Source organism: Oryza glaberrima, chromosome 11, assembly GCF_000147395.1.
Source record: "Oryza glaberrima chromosome 11, OglaRS2, whole genome shotgun sequence".
NCBI classification, from domain to species: domain Eukaryota; kingdom Viridiplantae; phylum Streptophyta; class Magnoliopsida; order Poales; family Poaceae; genus Oryza; species Oryza glaberrima.
In genome coordinates, this window is record NC_068336.1 from 9,644,691 (window position 1) to 9,665,853 (window position 21,163).

General features: G+C 37.3%; 1 protein-coding gene across 1 annotated transcript in view; it reads right to left on the bottom strand.

Moving 5' to 3' along the window:
• Positions 1-20,047, bottom strand: part of LOC127755075 (achilleol B synthase) — a 35,228-nt gene extending 15,181 nt beyond the window's left edge. Inside the window, exons 1-7 of the mRNA XM_052280710.1 lie at positions 19,837-20,047; positions 7,739-7,923; positions 4,768-4,857; positions 4,476-4,667; positions 4,151-4,235; positions 1,998-2,164; positions 765-953 (exon numbers count right to left, since the gene is read on the bottom strand). Coding sequence (XP_052136670.1) covers positions 765-953; positions 1,998-2,164; positions 4,151-4,235; positions 4,476-4,667; positions 4,768-4,857; positions 7,739-7,923; positions 19,837-20,047 — 1,119 coding nt within the window. The remainder of the gene's footprint in view (positions 1-764; positions 954-1,997; positions 2,165-4,150; positions 4,236-4,475; positions 4,668-4,767; positions 4,858-7,738; positions 7,924-19,836) is intronic.
• Positions 20,048-21,163: the final 1,116 nt, after the last annotated feature.

Genomic DNA, 21,163 nt, shown 5'->3' on the forward strand with positions numbered 1-21,163 from the left:
TTAAATTATAACTATTTGAAAGTGTTTTTCATGAAAAATATATGTATGATTGGAGGGTCTAGTTGTAGATGCAAGATTTCAGAAACATCATTATATTACAGGCAGTAACTTCCCCGAGGAAATATGTATCAACTCAACAACTAAAACCAAATGTTGTGAAACAAACTGAAAATTTACTCACAAGAATGCAGCTGGAAAGTTCACCATATGCTTTTTAGTCGCACATGCTAACATGTGGGCCCCAGCTCTGTAAATTCTCATTTCATTCCAGAACCCTACCCCCCCTCCCCCTCCCTCCTAATCAAACAGAGGTCTACTATAATACTTCCTGTATTAATTTTAGATTCTAGAAGAATCAGTAGAAGAAATGTATGAAATTTACTTTTAAACTATTGATCAAATGGACTATCGGGATGTCTCGAGGTCATCGAGTTGTGCGAGGTTTTCATTTGGTTTCCTTGAGATGCATCATGGTAGTATATGTTATTTTTAGTTGTTGTTAATTTGTTATAATTTCTTATTGGGGATGCTCATAAAAATTTGACCATAGGGTGATTTTGTTAGAATTTCTATTGAATCTCATTGAATCTCAGACTCGGTATTTTTATATGTGGGTGTGTAGCTTTCGAGGTCTAAGGATAGATGTTATATCAGAACCTATAGTAGGCCACCGCACTTGTGAGCCAAGTGACTACATAATCGAAACATAGAGAGTAATACCAACACACTTCCTTTGAAGAGAAAAATAGTTCTGATCAAATTACCTTGTTTATTGGGCACAAACCAATGTATTTGGTATTTTCATCCTCGTAGTAGATATGTTTCATAAGGTTGCGCAGCGATATCTCCCTCAGCTTATTAAATGGCCAGACATTAAACATTGGATCCACATACTTGTTTAAATATGTCCACACAATATCTTGTATCCATGAACAAGGATATCGAAGATCTTCCTGTACCAACAAAAGAAACATATTAATTTCCTAGTTATTTAATATTTCTTTATGTAATATAGAAAATGTTTGGTGTTTTCTTAGGTCAAAAAAGTTGTATATAATTTTGTTTTTGACCGTTATGATACTATGTCACCGGCTCACTGCACTATTTATGCCAGAGAAAGCATAAATAAATGAAACCGCTTCATAATTTGCTAGGTAACATCACAACGCAAATATACCACCTCAAGAAAATTGGGTTAGGAAATGCCATGATACAGAAATTTGACTTGCAAGTTAAATACAAAATGACCTCTGTGCTCTCCTCTTATGCTTCTCTTTATTTCTGTTTTATCATGGTGGCCGTATGGCCTACCTGTAATCATCAGTTCGTCCTCCTCTACTGCTTTGTCTTCTCCAATGTCAAGCCATGAAGAGCCTTAGCTAATCTCCCCCATCACTAACTAACCTTCTAAGTTCCAAGCACTACATGTTCCAACATCCTCCTCAATGTACTCTTCCATTCCCCCCAATCCCCCACCTTCACCAATCCAATCAACACATCGTCTTTTTTGGCTATAGCAAGTGTTCAATGGCAACTCCAGCAATATCATCAAAGCACAAAACCCTACAAAGATTGCGGCTATGCATATTCAAACAAAAGAGGTTTCTTTTGTATTTCTTCTGTTCATATGTAGTGCCGGAACCACAGAGTCGTGCTATCGGTTCTCATCTATTTTTCCTTGCCTCCAGACTTCACTGACCAGATTTGCGGACGCCAATCTTGAGATATCAAATGGCTCGCTTAGAGCTGGCAAACCACACTGTTTTGCAACTGTATTCATAAGATGCCTTATTTGGAACATTGTTTTTAACTTGCGAACATTTTCTTTTGATACCAGGCAAATTTGCTGTTCAACTGGAATAGAAATATGTGGCAAGTATATAGTACAGTAGTATTGCTAATTAAATGAATTAAATCTCAATCTTCAGTGAAAAAATTCTCTACTCAACCAAAATTCTTTATAATGTACTCATTCAACTATGAAGGAAGTAACAAACCTTGGCACAGCAATCTCTAGCCTTCTTCCAGTCAATCTCACTGTATGGTATGTTGTACAACTCCTCTCTTATTTCCAATATAGTTGGAGTGATTGGGCCGACAAACTTTTTCCCATAAAGATATGCCATGGACATGTAAATCATACGGACAAAGCACCAAAATTTTGCTGTGGAAAAAGAAGGCTCGCTTCTTAGGATCAAATTAAAAATGAGAACTTTATTACTCCCTCTGTATATGAGTCATATTGCAGGCTCTTATACCAGGGAAAACTTGTTTTTTAACTAAAATATCAATAACTAATTTAATGCTACTTCTTGTTGCACGCATTTAAAACCTACAAAAGTAGAGATACTAAGCGCAAAAAACATTTCAAAAGGTGAAAAATATGTGTGCTTTACATTCTTTTACAAACACTTGAATAAATATGGCTTATATTTTTTTATATGGAGGGAATATTGATCTAATGCTATTCTATTTTTTTTGACATCAAGCAAAACCACTCGGCGGAAACGAAAAAGCAGGACCCTTGGGCAGAAGCCTTAGCCACTCGAGTGCGCTGACACTCCCTACCTCCTCTACCTTGCCGCCGCTTGAGTGCGCCGCCGGAAAACAGCACGGGTGCAAAGACGGCGGCGTGGGGTGATAGAGGCGATGGTGCCAGCTGCGTTGTTCTCCTGATCCAATAATCGACTTATCAGATTCGATGTCTCCAGGGGCTAGCTCTGGAAGGTTGGGTATCTGCGAAGGTTGATGGCAGCTCTGTGGTTGCCACCGAGTGAAAGAAGGATCGTGGCCCGGTGATCAAGGTGCAGCCAAGGGACTGGTGGTGGCGGGGATGTCTGGGTTTAGAGCAGATCCGGTTCCTTGACGTGCAGGTGCAGTGGTGTCACAGTGAGGCTACGCTACTCATATGTCGTCCCTGCGGCGCTGGTGATCGCCACCATCATCCCTCATGCTGCAGCATGCCATGTGGAGCCTTACTAAGGGGAGGTTCGCTCGTGGCAACAACGGTGGCTGCGGTGGCTGACCATTACAGGACCTTGCTGGACCGTTGTCTCAGGCGGTGAGTATGGCGGCATGTCCATCCTCATTCGTTGCAATAGAAGGGAGTAGCAGCTTTGAGTTATGCTGGCATCGAGGCTCGATGAGCTGGCCGCTGGCCGGTGACAGTCGACGCCTCATTGGTGTGCCTTATCGGCAGAGCGGTTTTCTTTTCTAGAATTTGTCGACGGCCACCTTCTTCCCACCCCTCGAATAATGATTGTCTCTCCCGCAGCTACTTCTCGCAACGATGTTTTCTTCATCATAAGACAGGGACATCTAGATCTGCTTGTAGACCAATGTAAGCTTGGCTTCAATTCAAGGTACCGGTTACATCAACATCTCTTTCATCTCTAGATCGACCCTATGGATTTTGGGTGTGTGACTTTTGGCTTTTCACAACTTTATCTTTGTATGGTATCGTGTCTACAGAAGGTTGCAGGAAGTGATGTTCGTGGCTGATTGCAATTGTGCTAAGTTTGGAAGGTATGGTGGCACTGTCTTGGAATGAGGGGAGCAACAACACTAGGGGCCTCGTTTAGGTGGTGCTTGTTGCTAATTGGGTTGAATCCCTAGGTCTGGCCTTAGCTGGTTGTATCTGGCAATGGTGGTTTTGCATCCTTCTTGACGACATTATCTAGAGTTCATAGAGTTTTCATAGGCAAAAACCTATAGTCTGGTCTTACTTGTTTAGAGCATAACAATGGCAGCTCGTGCACGCGTCGTCCTCTTTTTGGAGGCATTGTTTTATGGGAGCCTTTGTGGTAGTCCAAGTGTTTCTTTGGTAGAGTACGGAGATGAAGTTTACTTGTAGTTGTAGACTTATGCATCACAATTTTTGTAGTTGTGTCGCCCTTTTTCTTTTCTTTTGTAATAATGATAGGCTATCCTAGCTTTGCAGAGGCCGAGGGTGGTGTTAGAATTACTGTATCCTCCTGACGTAATACCTAAGATCATGTGAAGGTAAATGCTATTATTGGACCATCCACCATCATTTAAAAAACATTCATCTTAATTCCTGCCAGTAAAATCAAAATAAAAAGAAATAAAAGAATTGTGAGAAATTCAATTGGAACTTTAGATTAATGCAAGAAGCTAATGAATTATGTACCTGGATGTATTGGAAGAAAATGCGGCGCCATCCATAATTCAGGAATTATCGCTTTGTTTCCTGACCAATCGTATACACCAATGACCTTTGATTACATTGAAGATTAGCTTGTATTACTAGGCCCGTATATTTGTTCATAGATCTTAAAAATGTTTATTTGGTCATTCTGAATATTTCAATAAAGTAGTAAATATATGTTTTTAAGCATATGCTGGAAATTTAAAACAGGGTGATCGTTCACTAATTGGAACCAAGGTAACAATTTTGATTCACCTCTATCAAAGACAGCTAAAAATAATATTTTTTACATTATTTCATTGCATACCGAGAGCCATATCTTTGCCCATTGAGGTGCCGCCGTTGCGCTTCCATGAGATAAAATCCACATACGCCCTTGGGCTAATGCATCGTTATTATGTAGGGCCTCACCAAGGAGCTTTAATGTAGCATAGTTCAAGCATGAGCCAAACATGGTACTCTGGCCAAGAACCTGTGTCCCCCAGCCGCCATCTTCATTCTATAAACATGTATTATACATATAAACAAAATTCAATTTACATGTTTAATTTAAAAATCTATTTTTATTGAAATTAAATTGTTATCAAATAATAACATGCCTGACGATTGTAAATGTATCGACATATCTCTCGTTTATGTTCCAATGACAAGACGACATCGAGAGTTCCGGTAACATGCATGGAGAATATCTGAAAAATTACATCAATTCACAGGATGTATGAATAACATTTTGAGGATTATAAATAGGACTTAGGTGCCATCCTTATTCAAAATCCAACAATGTTCTTCATGGATTCCAAAGAAAGCAGCCACCTATTCAAACCCAGGTCAATTTCTTTGTCCAGGGGTGTTCTAGTTGTTCTTCTTATTTCTATCTCGAAACAGCTGAAAATAATGAAATATTGCAAATATTGCAGATAGTGTTCTGTGGCAAAGAATCAATTTTTTTATCCACGGGCAAACCTACTTTTTAGAAGTCCTCCAGCAAATACCACATTTTAGAGTGTTGTGTAGCAATTTTTCCTTCAACGACAGATCAATATATACTTTTCTTTTCAACTAGGAAGCTAGCCCACGTATTCGCGCGGGCATGTGTTATGGATTGCGTTTAAAAAACTTACATAGACAAAATATCAATTGGATGACACCTTCAATGTTTTATAAGAACTATTTCTCCAAATGTTTCTTCATCAACATTGCTTAAATAACTTTTCCAAATTATTTGATAGTTTTTAAAATATATAATATTTAATAAATCCCTATAAAATAATTATCTATGATCTCTTCATTGTGGAGTTAGATTTAGTTTGTTTAAAAAACGTGTCTAACAAATTATGTATATATTAAAAGGTGTTTTGTCTTGTTTAATTAAATGTTTAATGGTTTCTTTAAACAAATCCTAAAGAACTATGAAATAGTATGTTTTATTTGTACCATGAAGTTAGCCCTCCGTTTAGTTGGTTTAGATTGTTGCAAGTTGTTACATATAAATTAACAAAGACATATCGTACACCTCGCTTCCTTTTTATATACATGATTTATACTACTACTTTTTAACAAGAAAGTACCTAGTTAAAATGAATCCAATTAAAAAATGCTTTTTAATAGTGACAAATATAACTTTTCAACCAACTACATACTACTATTACTGGGGTTTATATATGCAATAATATGTGGTAAAACTTATAATGCTATGGTATATGACGGATGTAAGTCCATTAATATCTAACCATTTAAAAACTGTTAAAAAAATAGAACATGTAATGGTTGGTCCAATTTTAGTGAAAAGTAAGAACCAATTTATTTTCAAACTCATTACATTTTTTTCCAAATAGTTCAATTTAGTTCCGATTGAAAATTTCTATTTCCTGTTTTATTTTATACCAGTTAAAACTATAGACGTTATGGATCTTTAAATTGTTGGTGTAATTATGAATACAACAATAGTTAGAATAGAAATCAGATGTGTAGCTTGAAAATTATGCATTTTATATTTTTTTTTATTATTTCTCGCTATATAAAATGTGGAGTAGAGTGGAGAGCTCCAAGTCGAGAGGCAAGTGGACACGTAGTGTTATGTTCTGCACATGTGTGGGGGAGCAAAGCGGAGGATTTAAGTGAAAAACCAATGATCCCATTTTTGTCCTCGGAATTTATAATAACCTCTTTTTTTAATTTTTAAGATGTAACGAGTGGTGGCTTAAGATTTTACTAAAGTATTTCAATTGGTTAAAAATAATTGATCCACCTATTTAAGTGGAAACTAATGGTCATATGTTTTTCTTATAATTTCTAAGCTTTTATTTTTATTTAAGACATAAAACATGATGTCTTAAGTGTGCTAGAGAAGATATACAATGACTAAGGTGATATAATACTTATTTTCATTTTTTATAGTGTTTTGTTCTTTTTGCTATCTGGTTACCATGTAATGGATTGACATCTATGTTCAAATGATGTATTTTTATTTTTATACCGTAAAATAGGGGTAATATGGATATTGATTTATTTATTCAATTATAAATAAAAAATAAAAAATACTAAAATATATATAACTAAAAATTATAATCATTTAGCTTTACAATTATTTATTATTTTTATTAATTAGTTATAAAATTTAAAAGATGAATTAACTGAATGAAAGAGGAGTGAAATACAGAGTTGAAGGGGAGAGAGTATGCACATATTATAATATTTTTTATAGGTTATAGTGTTTTAGTTGCTATTACTTTATTAACTAAAAATACAATAAATTCTTTATTGATTTATTAAAATCTAACCTTTTTCACTCATCCTTTCGTATAATATATTCATAGTAGATATTTAAAATTTGAACAGTATAAATATAATAATGCTATTTTGATTTATTATAGTGTTAGAACGGGGGAGTATTTTTCTTTAACATTACTCAGAGTTTAGGTTCATTTAACTTTTATCATTATAGATCTAATTTAATTATTATCAAGTTATATGCGATGATAAAATATATATCTTTGTTTTTATATAATTTTATAATTGTTTGAATCACACGCAAAATTCAGAAAACATAGCCCAAAGTGACATATTTCATTTTAAAGCTGAATTACAGTGGATATAAAATAATCCAAACATATAAGTGGATCAAATATTAGTATATAATTTAGGTGTTATGTTGCTTAATTGCTTAACGCAATTCTTTTTGTTTTTCTAACTAATAAACATTAAAATAGAAGAAAAAATAGGTGAAAAAGAAAGGAAAGAATTGAGGGAATAGGGGGACGTACGTAACGTACGTATATACTTGCCTACAGGTCTAGGTGCGCCCAGTATTTGGGAGATGATATTTTTAGAAGATAAATCTAATGGTTGTAAATAGTGGGTCCGCGAAATTAAATGAAAATCAACGATAAGATGTTTTTTTTAGAAATTTTAAGAATTTTTTTTATTTTCATGGCACGTGGCGACTTAGAAGCGTTTGTAGATGCTATGTGGTGGTTTAAGAGTGTTTATAGGAAGTTTAATGGACTTTTAGTATATAATAGATAGATAGATAATAGATAGATAGATAGATGAATAGAATAAAGTGCATACCAGGAGTGGCATAATGAACAAGATTCCACTGTAGTCACCAGGCCAATGCCCATCATGTGCTTGCAAAGTTGAATATTGATTAAGAGCTCGTCGCAGTGATGACAATATAGTTTCTTCCATAACATTTTGATTATCTTCAACTATGACAGCCGAAAGATCTGGTTGTAGATGCCCTAATTTTGCAGCTGAAAGATCTGGTTGTAGATGCCCTAATTTTGCAGCTGAAAGATCTGGTTGTAGATGCCCTAATTTTGCATACTGCAGAGATCGAAGAGATACCACTTAACAAAAAGGATCAACTGTCTGAAAAGACTTATTAGTTTTGTAACAAGTTATGCTTCCACGACCTCAGTAATTCCTAGGCCCTTTATTTGGACTGAAGATTTTTTTCTTATAAAAACTCGGACCTTATTGGGCCAAAACTAAGAGGTCATAAGATAAGACACTGTCAATCCCATGCATTTGAGTACTCTATCGGTATTTATATGGACTATCTATATTTATGCCGCCGTATTTTTTATGAAAAAATAGTCAACACAGTACTAGAAAACATCAAATAGTCGGTACTATAGGTGACAGAAGTGCTACAACTAGCACCTATATATAGGCACTGAATCCCTATTCTGCAGTAGTGTATTTACGATGTAAATATCAACACGTCTGATACTTGAGTGCATGCAATGAGAAGAAAAAAATATCAACAAATTAAGTTCTGCAGTAGATGACTAATCCACTGACCTAGGGATGAAAACGGAGCGGATACGGACGGACAACGCTCATACCATATTCGTTTTTATATTTTTTTTAACCGGATACGAAAACAAATACGGATAACTCGAAAACAGAAACAAATACGGATTATCTCGAATACGAATAAGAATCGAATATGATCGGACACGAATACGGAAACAATTTTTTCTCGGAACACGAAAACCAACTCAGCTTCTAATATAAACAAATATCAACATATATAATTAGCTCATTTTATATAAAATGAAGTATAATTTATAAATATTTTTTACAATTTAAATAATATTAATACAGTAAATCTAATTAGAGAGGCCTCTCCAATTAGTCTTAACCAGAGACACCCACGTCCTAGTACTTTTAGGAGTTTTGGTTGCTATTAGTATATCCAATAGTGCATATCTTGTTTTCTTCTTATAGAATTTTCTCTTAAACTAGTTATCCAATCTACAATCTGATTATACCATTACGTTCGTTGCAATTAAATCTTTACAACAAGATCTTACATGATTATATTACGATGAAAAAATATTTATATTTATAAATTGCTTTTATTATATCCGTAAGTTACTTTTATCATATATATGTATATATATATATACATATGTATATATATATATACATATGTATATATATAAGTTACTTTTAGATTTTACTAAATTACTTCTATACATTCATAATGCTCTAAGTTGATTATTTTTATTATTGTTTTTAGTTAATTCTATATTTTGTGGACTTTATAAATCTTCTATACACTTTACTTGTGAATTTACTCTACATAGTTTCTTATTTCAGCTCACTCACAATATAATTATTTGGGCCCCTAATTATTTCTACTACAGAGAGTAAAATTACTCCCTCCGTTTCATAATATAAGTCATTCTAGCATTACCCACATTCATATAGATGTTAACGAATCTAGACATAGAACGAATCTAGACATAGTTCTATGTCTAGATTCATTAACATCTATATGAATGTGGGCAATACTAGAATGATTTACATTATGAAACGAAGGAAGTACTTCTATTGCATAACTAAGTTACTATTGTTGCATATAATTACTGAAAGTTATTTCTATTACATAGCTAAGTTACTTCTATTGTATAGCTAAGTTACTTCTGCAATTTAAATACATTATTTTTAAATTAATAAAATATTTGAATATATCCAATATAGATCTTGCATTGTCACATATTTTATGTAGAGTATAATGATGCAAATAGATCTTGAAAATAATACGTGATTTAAAATATATAAGTTATTAAAGAGCTTAAATCTAAAAGTAATTTATGTATATGATAAAACTAACATATATAATAGAAGTAACTTACATACATAATAAAATTTACAGCATACATATATTTTTTTATCAGAATATAATCATGTAAGATCTTGTTGTAAAGATTTAATTGCAACGAACACAACGGTATAATCAGATTATAAATCGGATAAGTAATTTAAGAGAAACTTCTGTAAGAAGAAAAAAATATATAGATATTGAGTGTACTAGTGGCTTTTTTTTTAAAAAGAAGGGTGTCTCTCTTTAGCACTATCTAGCACTCTCAGTATAGACTAATGTTGTGTCCATTTAAATGCTATAGTTTAGACCTTGGTTTATGAAGGGATCATTTAAATACAACATTATTTTCTGCCTGATGGAAATCCAAATAAATCACTATATTTTTTTACTGGGATCTATGTTTACCTTCTGACCAACCGATCCGACACTACTAAAAAAAGCATTTTTCTATCTGGCCAAACCCTATTTTTCTATGCGGTTGGGACACCTGTATGCCCCGAAAGGTCTCCGAAAATTACGATTTTCCCATGTGGTTGCCGCATCTGCATGCGAAAATCTGGGTGCTCATGTGTGCCACGTGAAAAAATAAAATTCCCCAAAGAAAAACAGAAACCCTAGCTAGCTTGGTGCCGGCCACTGCCTGCCCGCCGTGGCCACTCCTGAGGTCGAGGGTGGTGGATCCACCCACCGCCATTGCTCCTGAGGACGGTAGCAGTGGATCCGCCCGCCCCCGCAGCTCGCCGCTACCGCCACTGCTCCTTTGGTCAAAGGGCATGGATCTGCTCGCCGCCATTGCTCCCGTTGTCAGGGGAGGGGGTACGGTGGATCTGCCCGCTCTCATTGTATTGAGGATACCCATCACTGAGCGCCTGAGATAGCCGCTGCTGTCACTGCCTACCACCAAGGCCGTCAAGGGGTGAGCCCAAGGAAGCCGAAGCCGCCCGCTGCCTGCCACCGGCCACACCCATTGCCCGCTAGCCACCGAGAGAGAGGGAGAGGAGGTGAGACAGAGAGGAGAGGAGGACTGAGAAGATAAGGTTGGACTTAGAAAAGAAAATGTAATGTGTTAAGAAGGAAAGTGGAGGCAAGTTAGGCGGATCCACAAGAGATCCGCCTGCGAAAATATATTATTGCATGCGGCACCTTAAGAGGTCCGCCTGCAAAAATAGGCTAACTTTCGCATGCAGCTACTTAAGTGGTTCGTATGTGAAAACTAATTTTTGCATCCGGACATCTTATGGAGCCGTATGTGAAAATGGAGGTCGATTTTGTAGACGCGGCTACAGTCCATCTGCATCCAAATTAACGAAGGTCTCGTCCAGAAAAATCATTTTTTAGTAGTGCAAGATAATTTTTTTATTACACATTTACTGTTCTTGACATATATCTGTCTGCAGAAAATGTTTTTATTAGAAACATACATATTCAGTTAGATATATCATTTGTAGTAATATCTAGGAATGTGCAAATTTCTTAATTGTACTATTAGGGGGGAAGAGTTCCAAAACTTGGCTCGGATCGGCTAGCTTGAGGCCTTGTTAAGTTTGCGAAAAAAAAAATTTAGGTGTCACATCATCGGACATTTGACCGTACGTCGGAAGTGGTTTTCAGAGACGAATGAAAAAACTAATTCCATAAGTCGCCTAAAACTAAGAGAAGAATCTTTTGAGCCTAATTAATCCGTCACTAGCACATGTGGGTTACTATAGCACTTATGGCTAATCATAGACTAATTAGGCTCAAAAGATTCGTCTCACGATTTCCATGTAAACTGTGCAATTAGTTTTTCTTGTTATCTATATTCAATGCTTTATGTATGTCTCTAAAGATTCGATGTGATGTTTTTGAAAAAAAAATTGGGAGCTAAACCGCGCCTTAACAAGCCAAGACGAGACAGCTATTTTGCTCGTTGAGCTACGAGCCGATCCTGATCCTGAGCCAGTTCACGAGCTACTTGTTAAGCTCGTTATACTCGTTATTTCAGTTTCAGGTCAGTTTCGCATTTGCCACTCCCACATCCAAATCAGATGGCCCAGCCCAGTACGGTAGGCCAGTAGAAAGCTCCCCGTCCTCCTCAATAGGTCTGTTGAGAAAGCTCGAGACCTATTAGGCTACTTTAAGAGCATCTCTAACAGTCTCTTCAAGTCAAATTTTAGCCATTCAAGTAAAAAAAGAGGTCTAACAGACTGGCCAACCGAATAGCCAAGCCATCCGGCTGACCAAACTCGCTCGCTGGCTGGCTAGATTTGGCTAGTCAAAACGCCTGCTAACACATCGATCGGTCGGCGCGGTTGGTGTACTCCTCGTGAGGTCGGAGTGGGTGCCGTCGTCATCGTCGAGGTCGTCGTTGGGGTCGTCATCGAGGTCGTCGTCGGGGTCGTCATCTAGGTCGTCGTCGGGGTCGTCATCTAGGTCGTCGTCGAGGTCGTCGGGGGCGCCGTCGTTGTCATCAGGGTTATCGTCGAGGTCATCTTCGAGGTCGTCGTCGGGGTCATCCTCGAGGTCGTTGCCGTGAGCCGCCACCGCCATCGCCATCCCCGCCCTGAGCTCTGCCGCCTCCCGCCTCCGAGCACCACCGCCGCCATCTCCATCCCCGCCCCAAGCTCCGTCGCCTCCCACCTCCCCGCGCCACCTCCCGCCTCCCTCCAGTGTGGTCGTCGCCTCGACGGGAAGGAAGGAATGGGGAAAAAAGAAAAGAGAAAGAAGAAGGGGGAGAGGGAGGGAGAAGAAGAGGGGAGAGTGGCTGACATGTGGGTTCGATTTTATTTTGGAGAGAATTAATAGAGAGTCTGTTGGAGTGAATATCTAGTTTAACTAGCCAAATCAGATAAAGAGTTGGATATATGGGTGTTTGAAGAGTTCGATTTGGAGAGGCTGTTGGAGATGCTCTAACTTGGGTCCTATTAGGCTCAGCTTGAGCTCGATTTGAATTTCAAATGAGCCAAGCTCGAGCTTATCTTCTGACTCACTCCATCAAACCACATGGTCACACATGTCTTCATTTATTGTTTCACATTAGCTAGCCTACTGCAATTAACAATCCAGCACAAGCACAATATAGAATAAAAATTTGGTGTTCTTTCCTTATTAAGATATAATTTTTTCATATTTCTGTTAGCACGCTTTTTAAGTTGCTAAACGGTATGTTTCGTGCGAAAACTTTTTATATACAAGTTACTCTAAAATACCAAATAAACCCATTTTTCAAATTTTCAATAATTAAAAATAAATTAATCAAGTTAATAGCTTTCTCGTTTTGCGTACCCTTTCTTCATCTTCATTAGATCCCAACTAAATGTTTTATAAGCAAATCTTCATTAGCAAAGTAGACTTTGCCCAATGACAATCACTTTTTCCCTGAAGGAGTCAGGAGTGCATGGCATGCATAGTTGACTAGTACGAGGAGTACAGTAGCAAACCTTGAGAAAAAGCTCGAACGGGCTGAGTCCGAGCCCAAGATTTGATGAGGCCCGAGTCGAGTCCATAGAAAGCTCGAGCCTGGCTGGGCAGGCTCGATCAAGTTGATAATCCTACTCCCTACTACCTCCGTCCTAAAAAATGCAAATCCTGAATTTTCGTGCCAACGTTTAACTGTCCGTCTTATATAAAAATTTTTTATAATTTATATTTTCATTGTTATTAGATAATAAAACATGATTAATATTTTATACGTAACTTATCTTTTTAATTTTTTATATAATTATTTTAAATAAGACGGACGGTCAAACGTTGGACACGGAAACCAGGATTTGTCTTTTTAGATGGAGGGAGTATTCCCTAAGAGTACACAACCTTAGTCGCACGTACGCACGCAAGAAGCTAGGGCCCACGAGACACGTCACGTCGGTCGTGCGAGTGGGAGAACGCCACGTTTCGCGGCCCAGCTCTCCTGTGCCGCCGGCCACACTACTCCCACAGAGCCTCGCTGTCCCCTGCTAGACTGCTCCGTCGCCTCCCAGTCCCATGCGCCCCTACTCCTCCCGTAGGGGCTCTTCTGCAGGGTCGCGCCACTGACGATGCAAGTGGATATAGTCTCGTCACCCATATAAAAAACATGTTTGTTAGTTTATTTTAAACTCCCTACATACTTATACTTATAAAGAAAATCGTTTACAATAATGTTTAATTAAGTCAAACCTTGGGAATATAAATCATAAATAACTCTCAAGTTTTGAAAATATAAAAATTATATGAATAGATTTTTCTTAAAAAATAGTTTTATAAAAGTATACATATATCACTTTTTAATAAACTAGGAAGGTGGCCCGCGCATACGCGCGGACACTTATATTATTGAAAGGTAAGATTATTGTTTGTTCAGAAATTTTGTCTAATAGATTTAGGGCAAACTAAAGTTTGGATAATGTTATTTTATAATAATTTAAGGGTTCTATTTTTCTTAAGGTATATTAGAAAATCATTCACAAACTTTTGAGTAGGAGATGGATTAAGTACTTACAACTTTTGAATCATGTTTTTTTCTTGAGTAAATAAGAAACTATTCTTAGTTAATTATCATATAGTCCATCTATATACGCACATGTAGTATGGCCGCAAATAAAAAATACGAGTGCAAGATACTCAAAATTCTTTTGATTAAATCGTCTCATGAAGGTGCATGATATAGTAATAAAGGGAGGGAAGCATATGCATGGAAAAAAGATGAAAGAGAAAAATGAAAAAAAGGGAGGGCAGGCGTACGTACCCGTGCACGTAGGTGCGTACCAATGCCGATGTGGGACCTTGTAGTATTTAGTTTGTTTTAAGATCAATTTAATCTAACGGTTTATAATATTGGACCTACCGATTTAAGTGAAAATCAAGTAATAGATACTTTGATTTTTTTTCTTAGAATTTCTAATATTTGCCCTAATTTATTAGAGCACCACCTGGCAGCTTAAGAGCATTTTAAGGAATTTTAAATGAATAATTAGAATATTAACTGTGCAATATATATATTTATATATATATATATAATTATTATGTAATCAACTCTCGGTTTCAACTTAAACAGAGCTAATTAGTATTGAGAAAAACACAACCCATGGTGCTTTATTCTCTCGCTGTATCACACCTTTTATTTTCTTTTCATGTTATTAACGAAATTAATCATCTCCATATATGATTTGATATGTGGCAAAGCGATAGCGCTACAGCAGTTGTGATCAACTTAGATGACTCAGACACTATGCTTCGTCACGCGTGTAAAAGGCCAAGGTGCATACATGCATTATGCAACGGGCAAAAAGAGAATTTCGGACGCTTTATTTATTAGCAAACAATAGATCCAATGATTATAATAATATGTCCACCAGTTATAGTGTAAGTGTGAATTAGTTAATATAGATTTTAAATTGTTAATATAATGGATACACAATATAATGTTGTAGACAGTGCATTACTTGAGAATAATAGACCAATGTAATAAAAAGTAGATCCGATGATTTATATAATGGGGCCATAAGCTTAAGTGCGCGTATAAATTAGTTAATATAGATATTATTTATTTGATAGGTACACAATATAATTGTGTAAAATTTATTTTAAAATAGTGCATTATTTGAAAATAATAGTTAAAGAGTATACCGATTTAAATTATATGATGGTAGATTCTTTGTTTGTAAAATAATTATCATTTAAAAAATATATCCATTATATAGATAAATTGAAAAAAGAAGAAAAAAGGAAAAAATAAAAGGAGGGGAAGGAAGCTTATGTACCATGTACATACGTATATACTCCACCTGCCAATGCGTGGGAGGAGGATATGTGGGACCCATGGTATTTAGTTTGTTTTAAGATCAATTTTATCTAACAATGTATAATATTGGACTCACCAATTTAAGTGAAAATCAAGGCATATATGTTTTGCTTTTTTCTTAGAATTTCTAGGATTTTCTATATTTTATTAGAGCGTCACGTGGCGGCTTGAGAGCGTTTCTAGGAAGTTTCATGGACTTTTAGTATATAATAGATATTTTTATAAAAATAAGAAGTCAAAGTTGTGTTTTGAAGACCGTATCGCTGTCGACTTTCTTTACGAGTACGGAGGGAGTATATAGTAGTATAAAATTTAGAAGAAAAAGTTAATTAGAAATAGGACAAGTAGACAAACAAAGCCCGCTTGTGTCCTCCCGCTTGTATCCCTACGTGCCACTTCCATGCGCCGCCTCAGCACTACAGGCTGACGCTGCCCCTTATGCCATCTCAGGCCCATAGCACCACACTGCATGGTTTGGAATGCCGGTTGGCATGCATGAAGTCCAAGAACCGCAGCAAGAGGAAGAACTCGTCAGCGACATCTCTAACGCTTTGTTTGATAAATAGGATTGGGAAATAATATCCCACCCTCCAAAGAGCAATATTGCATCCTAGCTATTCATTCCTCACACCTCATTTAATCCTACCCATTAATCCATTTCTCTTTTCCAATCCCACCTCCCATATCCCATTTGCCAAACATACCCTAAATTCTAAGTGCTTAGTGCTCTCTGTATCCTAAGTGGTTGCACTGACCGGATGAGTGGACTATAACTTAGTGCTTTCTAGATTCTTATGATGTTTGATCCTATCTCATTGCTTTATTCCTTCTAACATCGTTACTAGCTACTGCGGCATGATGTATTCTTGGTGTGGATGTAGTGGATCATATTAATTAATTAACAGGATTGCACAAGGGTTCAAAGGAGTCAATTCGATCGTTAACTAGCTAATTAAATAAGCTCAACGAGCCAGTTCACTGAGCTGAGCCAAGTTGGCATTTCACCTCGTTATATATACTCTTAATGAGCCGAGCCGGCTCGTTATGGTAACGATTTAGACCGAGCCCAGCTTAATCAGCCAAGCTATCCACAATAGTACAGGAATGATTTTCTTGGATGGCAATCATTTTATATTGCAGACGGACCGTAAGTGGTCGCGTCTGTAGAAATCGTGCTCTATTTTCACGTGCGGCTCTTTAAAATCACCGCACGGAAAAATCAATTTTCACAGGCGAGCTTATTTTCACGTGTGGACCTGTTAAGTGATCCGCACAGGAAAGTACCACCCACATTTTTAATCTCGCCATCACCGCCCCACACCCACACTCCCTCTCAGATCCCATCTCCTCCCATCTCACTCTTGCGCGACTCCTCCCACCCATCCCTTTCCCTATCCCTCTCCTCGTCCCACTCCTCCCTCTCCCTATGCCCCTCCTCGTCCCACTCCTCCCATCTCCCGTCGATGGCTTCGGCTAGGGTGGCGGAGGCGGCGGCATCGGTTAGAGCGGCGGAGGCGGCATCAGCCAGTGCGGCAGCGGAGAGGCCGGATCCATCGCCTGCCACCGCAGGGAGGCCGGATCCGTCGCCGGCCACCGCGGGGACTACTGCGGCGGGCCTCGGGCAACACGGCGATGATGACGGTGGTGACGGCAATGACGAAGTCTGGATTAGGGTTCCAGGAGGCTCTTGATTTTTTTTTACAATTTTTTATTTTCCCGTGCCGGCGGTTTAAGCGCCCGCATGTGAGATTTTCACAGACACCTCGTTCTAGACGGGTGGAAGATCCACACGCAAAAATCAATTCTGACCGCACGGAAAAATCGTTATTGTACTAGTGCCATCCCTTTCTATATCATTAATATTTTATATCCTGACTGAATTACTTACATAAATAATAAGAAAATTATAAAAATTTTAATATATAACTAGGAAGGAAGCCCACGCAGATGCGCGGGCAATTTATTTATATAAAAAACTACCGAAAAAAATCATATATTATCATAAAGAACCATAGATTACCATATAACTTTACCCTGAAAGAAGAAAATATTTATATCATGAAATATGCCATAGATTTTAATATACTAAATGATAATGTCTATCATATTCAAACAAAAATCACTTTATTTCAGTTATATGCAAACTTACCTATCATCCTTTGCAAACGTAATATGAGTTTTAATCTTTCTTTTTCTTTTGTTATACATCTAATTCACCTATACATGTTCATTGGTAATATACAAAGGAATACTCTATATAGTCATTTTTATACCACAATTTATATGAGAACAACATAATTTAAAAGATAAAATATGGTTCCATATGACATTTTCTATTGTATGTTTTGAATGGTAGTCTCTTTTATGTACATACTTTTCTATGTTTTTTTGACAAATACTTTTCTCTTATATAAAGTAGGGTATGTGTATGTGCATTCATAGGGTGGGTGTCCACACGTTAATATGACTGCCTATGATTCCCTTTTACATTGTTAGTTAAAAGAATACTTTCCAGAAAATTAGTGAAGGTGGCATGAAGCAGCGCCATGGCTGACTTCTTCGTCAACCTTGCAAAGAGTGATTGATACATATATACATAATTTGAGGAAAACCTTAGGGCTACAAGGAAAGAAACAAAACATGGTGGACCATATATGCACTCCTTTTTTTATATCTCCAGTGTATGTACGTGCATAAGCGAGGGCTTACATGAATAAATCTAATTTAATGGTTGAAAATAATAGATTCACCGGTTTAAGTGGAAATTGATGGCTAGATGTTTTTTCCCTTATATTTTTTCTTAAATTTTCTCCTATTTATTAAAGAATCACATGGGGTTACGTGAATAAATCTAATTTAATGGTTGAAAATAATAGATTCACCGGTTGAAGTGGAAATTAATGGCTAGATGGTTTTTCCCTTATATTTTTTCTTAAATTTTCTCCTATTTATTAGAGTATCACATGTAAGAGTATAAGAACTCTATTACTCATACTCACAATCTACTTGTAGTCAACTATTGTTTATAATGATTTTGTGGTATCCTCTATTTACCTCTCATTTTTTTTTGTTAATGGTTGTCACTTAGTATCATCCTTTAGTGCTTGATGACACATGTACTTAATTACTGGATGTTAACTAATTATTAGGAGCATTGTGTATGGATGTACCATAAGCAATATAACTTGTTGAGAAATACATGTATATGTAGGTACGTACTTTTCATAAGGAGGAATACCTACGTAGGTACGTACTCATCATTCTCATCATTCTGTACCACTTCACTGGCATGTATAAATAAATAGAAAGTGCTATATATATCGTTAGATTGACTTTTTAAAGCCTCACCAATAAGAAGATTGCCCACGCACCTGAAAACATATATTTTTACATCATATATTTTATATTTTTTATTGTACATTTTTTCACCATATTTGTGGATTAATAAATTTTGCTTTTCTACTATAGAAAATAATATTTTAAAAAACCATCTGTTTTTTTCCTACCGACGTACATATTTTTTTAAGGCTCTTATAGCTTTTCTTTTTACTTGCATATATACGTACGTATTTTTCTAAAGTAAACAGTACTTTTTAATAGTTTTCTATCGTACATACGTTTAATAGTTTTTTATCATACATATATGTACTTTTTTAAATGAACAGTACCTAAAGAATTTTTTTTAACCGTGCGTACCTACGTCAGATTTTCCTTCCTTTTCCATTGTTTGTACGCACCTGAGATTTTCCGGTACAAACATACGCATGATTTTAAGAGGGATTAAATAGATGTAATCTAATGGTCTAGAATAACGGGTCCACCAATTTAAATGAAAATCGACGGTAAGATTATAAAATGCCACGTGGCAACCTGAGAACGTTTGTAGGGATACCATATGACGGCTTAGGAGTGTTTGTAGAAATATTAATAGACTTTTAGTATATAATAATAGATAGATTACCAAGTTGAATATGATAAGTTGTCTTAGCAATCAAACATTCCTGTTTAATATTTTATATTGGTAGTCTTGACAATATATAACTCATGGCTTCTTCATCCGGTCAGTCTTTTACTGGATTCCATAATATTAGAATTAGATATTAGGTGGTCATGCTTAGGTTAGAATTAGATAGTAGTTGATATCAAGATCAGTCCCATAAAAAAAAAGTTGATATCAAGAGATTACAAAGCTCACACTTACGACTGTACCACCACAGCACACCAGTAGTATAAAGGAAGTAAAACGGACCAAAGCGTTAAAAACAAAATTTGTTAATAATAACTAACGTGCCTGCATCCGCATAAGGAGGTCCTGTGACTCCTTCCTCTGGAAGCGCTGCCGGGTGAAGTCGCGGCGCAGCCTCGCCACCTCGGCGCGCTCCTCCGGCGTGCCGGCGTCGGGATCGAACTCCCACACTGCCCTGCCTAGGAAGCCGTTGCCCGTGTGCAGCAGCGGGCTGCCGCCGCCGCTCTCCGCCGCGATCTTTAGCCGCCACATGCTTGCTTATGTCACGCCCGGAATTTCTATCCAAAATTCTAAACGCTTACATGTGTGTGAACCCTCGTCCAGGAATCAGCCGAGGCACACAATAACAAATTGATAATAGAGTACAATTATTACTCTAATTAATAAGCGAATAAAATGTCATTACAGAGGTAGATAGTTCCTCTCAATCAATAAAGATCTAAGCAGCGGAAAAAAATAAGATAAACGGCGCAGACGACTCCACTCCACAGGCAGCTTGACCAGGGCTACACCTAATCCTCCACACCATCAGCCTCACTGTAGAACTCCTCCTCTGATGAATGATTGCAAGGTGAGTATACGACATACTCAGCAAGCCACGCAGCAATTATGCAAGTGCACAGGATAACAAAGGATGGCATAGTAGGGTTTCATTTGCATAAACAGCATTTAATAGACATTTCAGAATTTAATAAAACAGTTAAGTAATAATTAAACATTATTAATCCAACGCTATACAACATACCCTGTTGCATAGGCCCAACCATTCTGAACAACCATCCCGGCTGCACAGTTCTATCTCCAAACCAGGAATATACCATTCCAAACCAGGAGCTAATCAAATTATTACCAGTCATAGCATCTTTTATTATGATGAGAAGTGTGAAACTAATCACGAAAGACATTGTTAGACCCGCCCATAACCGCGGGCACGGCTATTCGAATAGTTTTACTCTGACCAGAGGTGTACCACTGTACCCACAAGACACAGCCCCACGACATGTCACCATGCGCCTTGATACCACCACGGTACCTCAGAAAGGAGACATGTCACCATGCGCCTTGATACCACCACGGTACCTCAGAAAGGAGCTGTGACAGTACCCCTCGCACAACACAATCCACCACAGCGCACCGTTCCTGGATCATAATCACCCCCTTATAAACAAGGCATGGACTCCCCAGCGACCCCCGTGGGCTTGTCTCCGCCACTTCTCAGTCTGGTGCCCTGCAATGAACCATGCTATACAAAAGGTAAAGCCGTTGCCCACGCTGGCTTGTGGTTGGCACGGTTAATGTTTCACAACCGAAACTCGTGAACCGGTCCTTAATTGTCATGAGCACGACCATCAAAACCATGTGCTCACA